This window comes from Microchirus variegatus (assembly GCF_963457635.1).
Source record: "Microchirus variegatus genome assembly, chromosome: 12".
In the NCBI taxonomy this organism is placed as follows: domain Eukaryota; kingdom Metazoa; phylum Chordata; class Actinopteri; order Pleuronectiformes; family Soleidae; genus Microchirus; species Microchirus variegatus.
In genome coordinates this window covers 14329527-14343462 of record NC_139813.1, presented here as the reverse complement: position 1 = coordinate 14343462, position 13936 = coordinate 14329527, and the positions used below count along the sequence as shown (strand labels likewise).

Genomic DNA, 13936 nt, shown 5'->3' with positions numbered 1-13936 from the left:
TTTTTGGAGTTATTTTAATTTTCGCTGATTTATCACGCTACACCAGGCAGGCAGCGGCTCATCAGCAGCAGCTGCGCTGTCTGGAGCAGGGAGGTGAGAGTGAAGAGGCTGTTCTCACGGTGGGTGAGACATTTTCACACGGTTTACTGCAGAAAATGATGGTATACTGAAACGACGAAGTCGCGATCCATTCACCAATATGCGGGCAAAGTAGTAGCATTAGCGTGCTACTACTTTGCGCCTAACTTGGCGTACCTGTTTCCAAAGGTAAGTTAGCGAAGCGTCGATTAGCATAAGCGTAGGGCTGTTTTGTGAGTCACGACGGCTAGCTACGCTAATGCTAATCGAAAATTAAAACATTTGAGTTGTGCCTAATGAGGTTGCACAGTGTTTGTATTGTGTTAGCCTTTACCTTCCTTATCATGCATTACCATAACTGAAAAATCTTCTTCAGCTCCCACTATAGGAATACATACTTCCTCCGGGCACTGCACTGTCATTAAAATGAAAGACTAGTGAAGGTGCAAGGAGTTTCACAACTGTTGACTCACCATAAAACTTGAAGCAGTGGTTCGGCAACACATTTTAACAAGGCTTACAGTTTATGTGTGTGTGTGTGTGTGTACACAAAGGGTAGATGGCCGTATGAAGCAGTAAATGAGTAGCGAGCACCAGCGGAAACTAGCTGAGCCGATGACCCTTCAGTCCAGACTAGCACTAATTAAAGCTTGTGTGGTTCATGAAAAATATAGAAGCTGAGTCACATTCAACAGAGCAACTAATTAACTGAAGACTGTGACTAGAAAAGTAACATTTTTAAAAAACATAACACCCCAGACTGTAATCAGCCACAATCAAGTGATTTATTCTGTTTATGGAAACACTGATTGGCCCAAATCAAATTTCTTGAAGTTGAATGAATAAACATTTAATGTATTTTTATTATTTTTTAATCACCATATCTAACAACCCGCAAAACAACTTCGACTTTTACAGTATGTCTCATACTGTTATATTTTAGTATATAACACAGCTGCAAAGGACTGCAAATCAAACATTGGAAATCACACAAGGTGTGAATCCCACAGGTTCAGTATCAGGTGGGAACATAGCCAAGAGTCAATGCAACAAAGAAACACCACGGACAGGATGAGATCCTATTGCTTTAACCATCAGGTTCATCCAACTTGAGGGTTGCAGTGGGCGCTGGTGCCAATCCCAACTGTCCTATGTGATATTATCACAGGGACACACATAGAGACAAACAACCATCCACTCTCACACTCACACCGACGGTCAATTTAGATGTTGACTTCCGTCACAATGCGATAAATTCCTGGAATTGTTGTCTTGCGGAGCTCCGCTATGTCCGTAAAACATGCGAGAGTACAGGCGACGGCAACAGTAAACCCGAAAACCGGAAGTCCGCGAAAAGTTCTATTCTTGGCTCCACAGTGAAGCACAGAGTTCTACACAAACTTCCAGCCTCAGACGATTTATCTGTCCAGTGGATACATGTTATATATGACAGCAACGTGCCTTCTAGAGCCTGCAAATTATCACTTTTCCAAATGCTAACTGCTGTTAGCTCCAAGTAGCCTCTGTGACTGATGCCATTTCCTGTCCCTTAAATGTCGTTTTCCTTTTTTTTTAAAAGTTACACTACTAAACAGAGTGTTCTGAACAGGGCTGTTTTGGCAGGGTGATTGAACTGCTGTGGTGCTTCATCCTTATGGTATTTTGACCAAAGCATGTCACAGACATGTTCATTAGGACACCAGGAAACTAGTTTAACTTGGAGAAATAGGATCTAATATAGGACCTCAAACCCATTAACACCTTATTTTAACCATAAAAGCCCCAGAAAATGTCCTGTGAGTAAGTGCTTTTGCCCATTTTTCCAGAAAACTGCAAAAAATTTAAATATGTACTAGTGTAATTGACTTGAATTCAGTGTATTTATATAATCACACAATTTTTTTGGACTTATTTACTTATTAAGGCTGAAGATTTATTTGTGCCGTGCAACTTCTCAGCTTTCAGAAACTGTTGGAATTGTGATACGTTACGCTAGGTGTTAAAGGGTTAAGAGGCTTAAAAGGATCCATCTTTCAACGCCGCGCTCACCTAATCTTTACTTCTTCGAAGTGTTCCTGTTAGTAAGCAGTCTGTGAATGTCGCTCTCTGACAGGGTCTCACTTTCTCTTATTATTGTGGCTGAGGTTGCACTAAAATTGCTCTGAAATTACGTGGCCCTTCCTCTTCAGATGAGACGGAGGGGAGGGTCGGGGGGGGGGGGAGTCGTTTCAGAGATGTCAGCACTCGCTGTCACGGTTAGAGACATCGTTCCGCTGTGTTGTACACAGAGAGGTGTGTCTGTGAATAATGCAAACACACACTTTCTCCACTTGCAGTTTTGTAAAAGCAAAGAATGCGCTCAGTCAACGTGTGAGCCACTCGGTTTCTTTCTCTAACATTGTAAAAGTCGTCATCCTTTAAAAGAGCCTTCAGATCATTTGGCTCTTTACATATAAAAGGGAATTGAATCAGGAGCATTGATCTCTCATTTCGACAGACAAAACCATTTGTTGGTGGCTTAATTAGAGCTGCCGGGGCGTCGGAAAGATGAAATGCGACTCCGCAGTCTTGACAGTGAATATGTGTGATAGCATACAATCAACAAATAATCACACATACAGTATATATATATACAAATCAGTTCAGTCATATGTCTTTATCCCCCCCCTGTGTGGGCTTTCTAGTTTATTTAAATCTCATTTGTTTGCTTTATGGCCAAATCATCCTGCGGGGTGCACTGGCTTGATGATGTTTAATCACCCAATCAGGAGAAAATTCAGAGGGAGACACAGAGACAGAGAGAGAGGGAGGTAGAAAAAAGATGCAAAGAGAGCGGTAATGTAAATGTAAAGCAAATTGAAATGGCAGTGTTTGAAAAAAGCCTGGATAAAAAAAAAAAAACCTAAAAAAAAAACCTTGATTTGTTCACATTTCAGGCGTTTCTCCGCACTCGTTATCGCTGTTGCTTTCACGGGGGTTGGCGAGGACAACATAGCGGAGCAGGAAGAGTCAAGTTAGACGCAGCTGTTAAGTGAAGGATAACTGAATTGAGGCTTCAGGCCCCAGGTTTCCATTCGCACACCTAATGCAGACTGTGAGAGTGTGTCTCTCGCCTCTTCTTAAGCTCTCTCAGTGTGAACTAGAACACGTTTTCTCTCATTCATGCCGACTCTGTGCTCATCACTGTTGTTTCATACAATACATTTAGGTGGATAGCACATAGTTAAAGGTGCATTATGTAATAAATATAAAGCAACTGGCCATAAAATCCTCCTAATATGTCACAGAGACTCAGGAACAATGTTCATATAACATATTGAACTCACCAACAACAACAGTACAGACAAAATATTTGCATGTTTTGAAATCATGTTTTGGCATGTGGCGCCACCTACCGCCGTCTACCAATCATTGCAGTCGGTAGAGTCTCAGCTGCCCAGCAACCATGGGTTGCCAGATACGTCAGAAAACGAAACCTAAAAGACCTTGGTATTTTGAATTTGAGAGTAGTAACCGTTTTTGGCCACATTCTTACATATGGCGCCTTTAAAGTAACAATAATTATAACACAAAGAAAGTTATTGTGGTCACAAGATGCAAGAATTGCTGTCTGTTTTTTAAAGCATTATACAAAGAGTATATAAGTATTTTGGGTACCATTTAGCTGGAGTAATACATATTTGGCTAGTTAATGACTGCAGAATGGTGTATGTGTGTGTGGGAGTGACTCATAATAAACTATATTCATCAGAGTGAGAGGGAAAAGTAACTCACTTGAGAGTTTTGGATAATAATGGGATTCACACAGGAACAGAATAGTAAGTCACATCTATGAAATTGGGTTTGCACGCAGCGAGCATCACTTTTTAAGAAGAAGCAAACAACATTTCATGAATTGATTGTAAACAAAAATTAAATTGCAAACAAAATATCAATGTGGTAATTCAAAACTACTGTATTTTATTTGTTGGAAAATACTCTTTTAATTAGCAATGATTGTAATTTCGCTTGCTCTATTGCGTTTGTGATTCTGATCAGGGGCGGGCCTTAAGAAGCTGCCTCCTGATTGGCTACTGAGTTTTGGAGCCAAAGTAAACCCAGGCTTGGAGTATAAATGCAAGTGTCTGACCAAGTTAAATGTGCATTTACAAAACAAATAAAATACAATAATTTTGAATGATTAAATTGATATTTTACTTAAAATTGTGTTGTTTGACTGAAAATTGACACAAATCTAATTCCATACACACCAAGGCTTTAACTGCACAGTCAATATTTGTTAGTAAATCTTTTTTTTTGCTGATTTTGTCATTTGGATTTACTAGAAAATGCAGATTTCCAGCCTTGTTGCACTTATATTTGGACAAATGTGAGTGCAAGTGGGATACAGCCTGTGGTTGTTACGTGATGCGTCAGAAGCCCCGAAAAGCCCCCGCAAGGTTGCAGAAGTATTAAGAAAATGAAATGATTTCTTACTTTGGAGAGATCCCCAACCTCCAGGTAAAAACAGATGATGAAAACATTCCAGGTCATCCACACCACGAGCCAGGCCGCGTACTGCCGAGAGACACCGGAGATAAAGAGAAGGCAGAGGGAAAGTGAGAGGCAGACGAGGTTTGACAGGTGTTTGCCAGAGAATTATAAAAGCATGTTCATGCCTCGCATTCAGAAGTAGTGAGATGGAGAGAGAAGACACGGGGAGGATTCACTTGTGATGTTTGTTAAGACGTGCAGATACAAAAACAAACAGCGGCGAGGAGGGCAACCAATCACTGGAATCAAACCAGACAGGAAGAGAAAATGCATCGCAGGACTGTGTGTGTGTGTGTGTGTGTGTGTGCGTATGAAAATATAAACAGAAATATATATGAATTTATGAAAAACTTTTATTTCCTTTCATTACTTGAATCATCTCACTGAATATTCACTGTGTGCACATGTGTGTGAGAGTTCTCATATTTGGAGCATTTCTGGCATAAACACTGACCGTGTCAGAACCAGTAGTCCTCATGGAGACCAAAACCTGGTCCTAATTAGGCAGAACCAGGGGTGTTAGGCAGTTAAGACCAGGGGTGTCCAAACATTAACAAGGGCCATATTTGATAAGGAATAGATTTAGATTGGAGGGGGGGGCAATGGTGAAAATGTATTTTCATTTTGTCAATTATAATTTGTAAATGGAAATGTAACCAAATCTAATCCGGCGGGAGTGAAAAAAAATCAAGAGAAAAACTGCCTTTCTTACCACACACATATATAAATACGTATATATGTATCTGTATATACATACACGTATATATACGTATAGGTGACCTTGAGTGTCATGAAAGGTGCCTCCAAATAAAATGCATTATATATATATATATATATATATATACACACACACATACACATACCCATAGTAATATGTGTATGTATATATGTATATGTATGTGTGTATATATTTATACATATATATATATATATATATATTCATGAAGATATTTCACAGAATTTCAAAGTAAAAGTGTTTGTTATGCTATAGAACGATACACAGTTTATATATATATATATATATATATATATATATATATATATATATATATACTGTATATATATACTGTATATATATATGTATGTATGTATAAAAAAATGAAATAATAACATATGGACAACTGTAATACAATCATATAACATGCTCATATATCATTTTGATTTAAATACATTTAAAAGTTTGATTCATATAACCTTTGGTATTTTTATTATACAAATATGGCTCCCTGTTCAACACCTAACAAATGAGTGAACAAATTACAAAGTACTATATTCTGTCTATAGTCTCAGTACAGGTGGAGGAGGTTGTGGACCACTTCTCATTATAATTGATATGTGAGTTTGAGACCTGTGGTCTAAATGAACGGAAGTCACTGAAGTGTCCTCAGAAGAAAAGCTGTAGCTGCCGACATAACATGCTCCTAATGACACTGTCCTCACTCCAAGGAAATAAATCAATAATTAATGAAGACGATCTCATATTCCTTCTTTTGTGTGGACATGCATCCATGTGTGTGTGTGTGTGTGTGGTCCACCTACCCCTGTGACGTATCTTGGTCTGAACTGAATGGTGCCAAACAGGCCCAGGATGACGACGATGATGTGGATGAAGTTGGTCAGGATGGGAGCCCACTGGTAGCCCAGGAAATCGATCACCTGACGCTCTAACACGCTGACCTGAGAGGACGGAAAAGAAGACGAAGAAGGAGGAGATTAGTGACAAAGTGACAAGAATCATCACAAGTTGTTGTTTTTGACAATTAAGATTGAAAAAAAGACCAACTCTTAGAGTTTACAGACTTTATTGAATGACTTGTGTCTTCTTGCAAGTCCAAAACAAAAGCACTGGCCTGGATTGAGTCATATTTGTACTCGCTGTTGTCTTCTCCTGTTTCTTCTACCATTTGGGTTGATAACACAGTGCACATGAGCAGGCGACCCAGGCCAGGTTGACTCTGACAGAACGTATGTATGTAGTATTCATTAGAACAGCCTAACATGTATTTTAAAAGTCCAGATTTACTCGTAATAAAACAACACTTTGTTTTTTATAACCTCATGTAACCCGACTGAGTGTTTTCTCTCTCTCTCTCTCTCTCTCTCTCTCTCTCTCTCTCTCTCTCTCTCTCTCTCTCTCTCACACACAGAGCGTGTGTAGACTTAATTAGAATTCAACTGAAAGAAAACTTAGAAAAAGAGAGACAGCAAAACAAGAGGATTCACAAGTCGCAGCTGAACCATAATGAGGCAAAATCTAATCAGTTATTGATGCATTTGTGTCACAATCCCAGGACTCGCTTTCCCTCTCCCCTGTGTGTGTGTGTGTGTGTGTGTGTGTGTATGTGACACACACACAGACACACACACACACACACACACACACACACACAGGGAGAGATTGTTATCATTTGCTATTATTAGGCCTTTGGCACTTCATGCTGAGATAGTTAATGAAGTCAGCACAGTGTATGACATGACAATGCTAAATATATTAACACTAAAGCTGACTCGCTTAAAAGCCCCGGTGGTTGCTATGGTAATCATGTACGTACATGTACACTTAAGAAGAAATAAAGAAATAAACAAAGAACTAAAGAGACACACACACACACACACAGGTTTGTCGAGCTATTCTCCTTAGGACACTGCGACACACGATGGCTGAGCTTAGTGCGTCCTAATGTGAGACCATATGGCAACACTATGGTGCTTTTGCAGCCAAATAGAAGGTGCACACACACACACACACACACATATATATATTCAACTAACACACAAATATAAACAATAACCTTGTGTCAACTACACTTATGAGACATTGGATCTAAATATAAAAATATGCTGTACATATGAGATTTACAAGAAGAGGAATCTGTATTAAAGTGTGTGTGTGTCTCAGTTTGTGTTCCCTGTGTGTGTGTGTGTGTGTTCCCTGTGTGTGTGTGTGTGTGTTCCCTGTGTGTGTGTGTCCATGTCAGGGCAGGTCGGCCGTGCTTGCACTTGACAGCACCTGCTGTTATCGGACACATTGGGCTCAGCTGGCATCACAATGTGTGAGTGTTTGTGTGTGTGCGTGTGTGTGTGTGAGGGCGGAAGACATTGTGCTTCTTTGTCTCCCGCTCTGTCCCTCTCTCTTTGTGTGTGTCTGCGTGTGTGTGTGTGTATCTTTGTTTCTCTCAGTGTATTATGCAAAAGTGTGTCCTCCCATTGACAATTATAAAGTGCTGCAATTGTACCTCTCTTTTACACACACACACACACACACACACACACCTATAGAACCCATTATAAGAAGTCAGAGGCCTCCCAGTCCATTACCGAGGCCCCTCGGGGCCCCTTCTCTATCACCAGTAATATAAACAGTCTTCACCCCAGCTGGGACACACACACACACACACACACACACACACACACACACACACACACACACACACACACACACACACACACACACACACACACACACACACACACACACACACACACACACACACACACACACACACACACACACACACACACCACCCCCCCCAAATAATACACAACAAATCATGCAAAAACGAGTGGAATTTCTACAATTTAGGTAACAACCACATTGATTTCTCTTAGTTATTACAAAACAGGGCCTTAAAGGCAGCTAAAAAGTCTCGTGTTGCTGGAGTTTATTGTTCCACGCTGGCTTAATACGAAGCCCGAAGTGAGGAGCGATCTTCAAAACCAGACCATCTGCCCCCGTCGCAGCGCGCTCTCTGCTTTTGATGTGAACTCCTCATTTCACGGCTCAGCTGCAAAACAAACCAGCTTCATCTGCCCCCAGTGCGTCACTCTTTGTAATTAAGTCACTCGCTCCTTCTGACATACAAAAGACAAAAGCATCCATAAAACACCCCCCACACACACACACACTGCTGCACTCCCACAATCCTTTGCATGTGTCAAATGACAGAAAGGTGTGAAATTGCCCGACCTTTCAACAACTATAACTCTTGTGGGAGAGACGGAGGCGGCGAGATGCGCGCAGAGCGTTCGTCTCTACGGCGGCGGCTATGTTATAGCAGATGTGGCACTTTTTTTGATATTTCTTTGCAGCTCATGAAGGCTTTCGGCTCTGCACAGGTGGAGCTTCAAGCTGGCTACCGGGCTCCTTTGGGATCTGCTGCCATAAGCTTTGATGCTGCTGACAGAGATGTTCGTTTCAGTTCCGCTGCTTAGAGCAGAGGACGAGGCGTGTTCACATTCGGCTTGTCTGTCTTCGTCTGCCTTGTTGTACTGTGCATCCACCTGTGGACGCAGTACGCTCTCGTCTTCACATGGGCTTCTTTTTTTGCTTTTGTCAATCATGAAGTTGATGAGGCCATATTTGGGGCAACATATAAATGAATTTTCCATAATTCCATACTTTTAATGAATTGCAACCTATTTAGCATCACAGATGTGTGCAGGAGAATGTATAAGACCACACTGAATGACCTCCCCCCTCATGCACAAGGCTTGGTGCGTGCAGAAAGCTATTTTATCTGATCCAAGTCGCCCTCTTTTTCTCCGAGTACATGTTGCTACCACATGGCCGTAGATTCCTGCCGTGAGACGGAGGACAAACAGATTTAAAATCTAATGTTTCCCTGCCTCCATTGCCCTGTTGGACAATGAACGTTATTTGTGGTGTTATTTCTGCTGCTGCTGTACAACAAAAAAGGTTTTTCACTGTTATGTGTACAGTAGAGCTGCAATTAACGATTCTATTCATCATCATTCATTGTGTTGACATTCTTACATATGGCGCCTTTAATCACGAAGAAAGCTTCAAACCGATTAATCGATCATCAAATAGTTGACGATTAATTTAGTAATCGATTATTAATCGAGTAATTGTTTCAGCTCTAGTGTACAGATTGTAAAGGCCACCGAGGCAAACTGTGATTTATGAATTTGGGCTATTTTAACAGGATTGATTGACTTGATTGTCTATGTATATGGTCCTGTGACCCCGCCTATCGCCCTATGTCAGCTGAGATTACCACAGCTCCACCCCGCGACCCTCATGTGGAGGATAAAGCGGTCGAAGATGGACGGACGGACTTGATTCAATGGATGCATGTAGGCCTATTTGCCTGTGTGCAAAAAAAGGAGAAAAAAACCCCACGGAAAACAAGTTGTTATGCAGCTTCCTGTCAATCTAACGCCAGTGCTGATTCCCTCAAGATTCAGGCGTGTGCATTCCTGCCACTGCTTCGTTAACATACTCTGATGCTCGGGCTCTTGTTTGCACGACTTTCTGAAATGCAGCAGTTAGCTGAGGGACTGACTACAGAGCAACAGAGCATCCATCACTGCCACTGGTGGCCATTTCCACCACCATCGCCCCCCCCTGAATCATATTTATTTATTTGTGTTGTCTGCAAAACAAACTGTCAAAGGGCAAAAGAGCAAATATTTTGTTGGTTAGCGCTTAACTATTGATTGTTTTTAATCGATCGAATTAAACAGATTTGAATTTGAAGAAGGGGCTGAAGTGTTTAAAAAAAAAAAGATACCTCGGGAATAGATTTGCAGCAGAAAGTTGCGCGCGATAAAAGGAACATTAAAGAGAGGCAGAGGGGAAGCATCTTCAGCGGGTTTCGGAGCGATTTCCATCTATTTGATAGCCAAGGATAGATTTCCAAAGAGTTATTATTGCTCCAGACAGGAGGACAGCTGCACTGCATGACCATTATGTGACACAGCAGAGCGATAAAAGTGTCCTTTTATCTAAAACAGAAGACGAGGACACAGGAGGGGGAGGAGGAGGAGGAGGAGGAGGAGGGTGAGACGGTGAGAGGAGAGGAGAGGACGGAGACAGCAGGCCAAGGGATGTGATGAAAGGGCCCCCGATGAGATGGAGTGAGGATTAAGATCTGACTGTTTCTGAGAGAGAGAGAGAGACGACGATGACAGAGATAGCGGCTAAAAGAAGAAGTGAGGATGTCTCATCTTCTGTCGTCGTCTCTCAGCTCCTCCCTACCTGCAGTCTTCAGCTCATCTTCTCCTCTCATAGTCACTCAGTATTTGATATGCCTTCATCTATTATCAGATCCGATATCATAAAACAACAGCAAATGACCTCATCTGAACCTCTTTTTTTTTTTTCCCCTTCCATCATCTCCACCATCTACTTTCTATCTTCATCCCATGTGATGTTTCCTCCATCGCCTCCATCCCTCAGTCTCATCCTAACCCTCCGTCGTTCCCCTCACACCGATGTGGCCGAGCGTCTTCGCTCCACGGTTCTGTGACCTTTAAAAAACTGCTGATCAATTTCTGCTGCTCATCCCATTATAGATGGCAGAGAGAGAGAGAGAGAGAGAGAGAGAGAGAGAGAGAGAGAGAGAGAGGGGAGGGAGCTGAGGTCAGGCAGGCAAGGGTGAGATAGATAGGCTGGAGGAAGACATGTCAGCGTGGAGGTGGAAGGAAAAGAGCAAAGGAAAGGAGGGATGGAGTGGGGCGGAGTGGAGAGAACAACAAACGATTGTGAGTCAGACGGAGAGAATCGCGCAAAAACGGCAACATCCAAGCAGAGAAGACGCTCACCGATGTCCATATAGCCGTTTTACATCTTCGGCTTTCGTTCTGAAACCATATTTTTTCCGTCTCTCTGATAATCATCAACTTTATTGTCCTAATAAAACTCCCGAGCAATCGTAGTTTTACTGTTAACTTAATTAAGGCCACCTGCCTGTGCAGTATCCCACTGTGTACAGCAAAAGCAATCTCCTATCGATTCAGTTCACACAACGATCAATTCATCTCCATTGGAGGCTATTAGGGGCCATTTGTGGCTACTTAGGGCTCGGAGAGAGTGGAAAGACGGTAGGGAAGATGGGGGTGAGCAAAGCGAAAGGGGAAATGATGAAAGGATGTATAGGGAATTGGACGGAGGGAGAGAGAGCAAAGGAGGGGAAGCGAATGATGGAGATGGAAAGAGGGAGATGGAGGAAACGCAGATATGGAAAGAGACAATGATGATCAAAGGTGAAAATATCTCCATTAAATATCCTATTTCCACAATTCAGGCCCACTCATTGTCATCGCAACTATTCAGTCATATCAGTAAAAAGCCATAACGTCCATCGTCACTCAGCTATAGATAGACTGCATAACTCCGACTGAGAGTCCCACTTAAAGGAACATTACAGGATAGCCATTAGGCTGATATACCTTTGGCTGTGGTCATAAACCTTAAAACAGTGCTTTCATGGGAGTAGGTAAGTCGTAAAAATACCTGTGACTCACACAACTGTTGTGTTACCTTTGCATGAGTCGGCAGAACTTTTCGCAGAGTCGTTCTCGGGCCGGCAATGAGCGCCTCTTTAAATTTTAAGATTTTAAGATGCTGTTTGGACTGAGGATGGAGATTATTAGGATACTGCTTAACACGTGTAACTTTTGGTGACTTTTATTAGTTAGTGATGCTATAGGCTATGTGCACAATGGAACTTCGGCCTAGCAACCGTGGCTTCCGGTACGCTGGGCTGCATCTGGTAGTTCGTGTTGTCATTGTGATTTCCCGGAAAAACCCTTTTTGGCTCCAGGTAGAACCTTTTGGAGGCTTCCACCAAGAACCCTTTTAAAACCCTTTATTCAGGGAAAGGGGTTTTAAAGCGTTCTCTGGATCATAATGGTTCTTACTGGAACCATTAGTGTTACCAAGAACGGTTGAAAAACCCTGTCTTCTGGAAAGGGTTTTTCAGAAGCAAATGATCGAAGGTAGAACCTCAGCACTTGTAGAAGAACCCTTTTGGAACCCTTATTTCTAAGAGTGTATATGATTGTCTTGCAATATATTGATTATCACAGAATGGCTCTATCGAGATATTATTGGTATCGTGGACCATGTATCCCGTGATTCCCACCCCTAATGCACATCATTGCTTAAAATGTAAAAGCATTGATAACATTATGAATTGGTTAAATTGACATCACTGTATCTCAATTTTTTCCTCCTTAAGGCCTCACACACACAGACACAGCTGGGTCAATTGTATGCTTGGAATTCGCTGCAAGACATCATTAACTTAGAGATGTACCCTGTATGAAGTACCCATTTTTTAGCATAATCTTTCCATAAATCATCAACAGGTACTTTCTATTTTCCTTAACTTGGGCTGAGGACTCAATGGTGGGTCCCCAAAACGGAAGGTCCATTTGGAAAACCCTACCACTGATCCACAGCCACTGATTCGTGTTTGTGCGTCAGTGTTGATCATGTCTTTTGCGTTATGCATCCGTGCTTCTCGACTCTTTCATTTCATTTGCTGCCCATCTTCACCGCGGCTCACTGGCAGAGGAGATGTTGCATTGAAACTGCAGCGTTTGAGTGAGCCGTCTACAGACGTCCAGCTGAGACCAGATCTTGGTGAGCAGCCAAACGTTGTTACGCTGTCAAATGGCTGCGTGTGAGAATGAGTAAAGTGCAGTTCAGATCCATTCACCACTGGTCTTGTTGTACCATCAGTGTTATTTAGTGCGGCACACCGCGCAATCACTCACAGCAATGTGAAGGACATAGTGCACACTTCATCAATGTGTTTCATTTTTCTTCGTGCTTATGTCTAAACATGCTGCGAGAAACATCAGTCACAATGTGCAAAAGGTGGAAACAAACACACCTCAGAGGTTTAAGACCAGTGGCTGCAGGCCGTTTCTGCACCACAGTTCAAATGGCTCAAAAGGTCATGTCATATTAATAACATCTGTGCTGTAGATGCCCAATTATGCTGTCACTCATCGCCACTCTTAACACGCTGCTTATAAATATCATGAGCAGCTATACAATCCAGTTTTTTGCCTGATTTTTAAAGCATCAGGACCTGAGCAAAAATGACAAAATACAACACTACCTTCATTTGTGGAGAATAAAGCGGCAGACAATGAATGAATAAATGACTTAATTGTAATCATACATGTCATTGAAAACACAGAGAGATAGATCTTTTGTAAAAAAATAAAATAAAAATTCTATGACTATAACCAGAAATGCCACAGAGGGAAATCCCTCATTCTTCTCTTTTTGTCCTTCAAATGATTTTATTCTTAGTGGTGGAAAGTGCTTCAATTTTTTTTTTTTTCTTCCCACTTCAAACAAGTGGGCTACAAGATTGTCGTATTACCTCATGTTGAGAAGCAGTTTTCAGCCCAGCAGTAAAAATGACAATGTTCCAAGACAGACAACATGATTTCACCTATTAACTCAATAACCCGTGCTGTGTCCGGACCATTGACTTAAAAAATGACATTGCCAGAGTGAAAGGTTTAATTTTCCACAGACACTTCGGCATAGGCTCCAACA

The 13936-nt window shown here is 41.7% G+C and overlaps 1 protein-coding gene across 2 annotated transcripts in view; it reads right to left on the bottom strand.

Annotated features, from left to right (window-relative positions):
• nkain2 (sodium/potassium transporting ATPase interacting 2) overlaps positions 1 to 13936 on the bottom strand; it is a gene marked incomplete at both ends in the record, with an annotated part of 95428 nt that overhangs the window by 43465 nt on the left and 38027 nt on the right. For both annotated transcript variants that reach the window (XM_083898387.1, XM_083898388.1), the window contains 2 exons: positions 4555 to 4635; positions 6151 to 6288. In XM_083898387.1, the coding sequence (XP_083754513.1) occupies positions 4555 to 4635; positions 6151 to 6288 (219 nt within the window). The remainder of the gene's footprint in view (positions 1 to 4554; positions 4636 to 6150; positions 6289 to 13936) is intronic.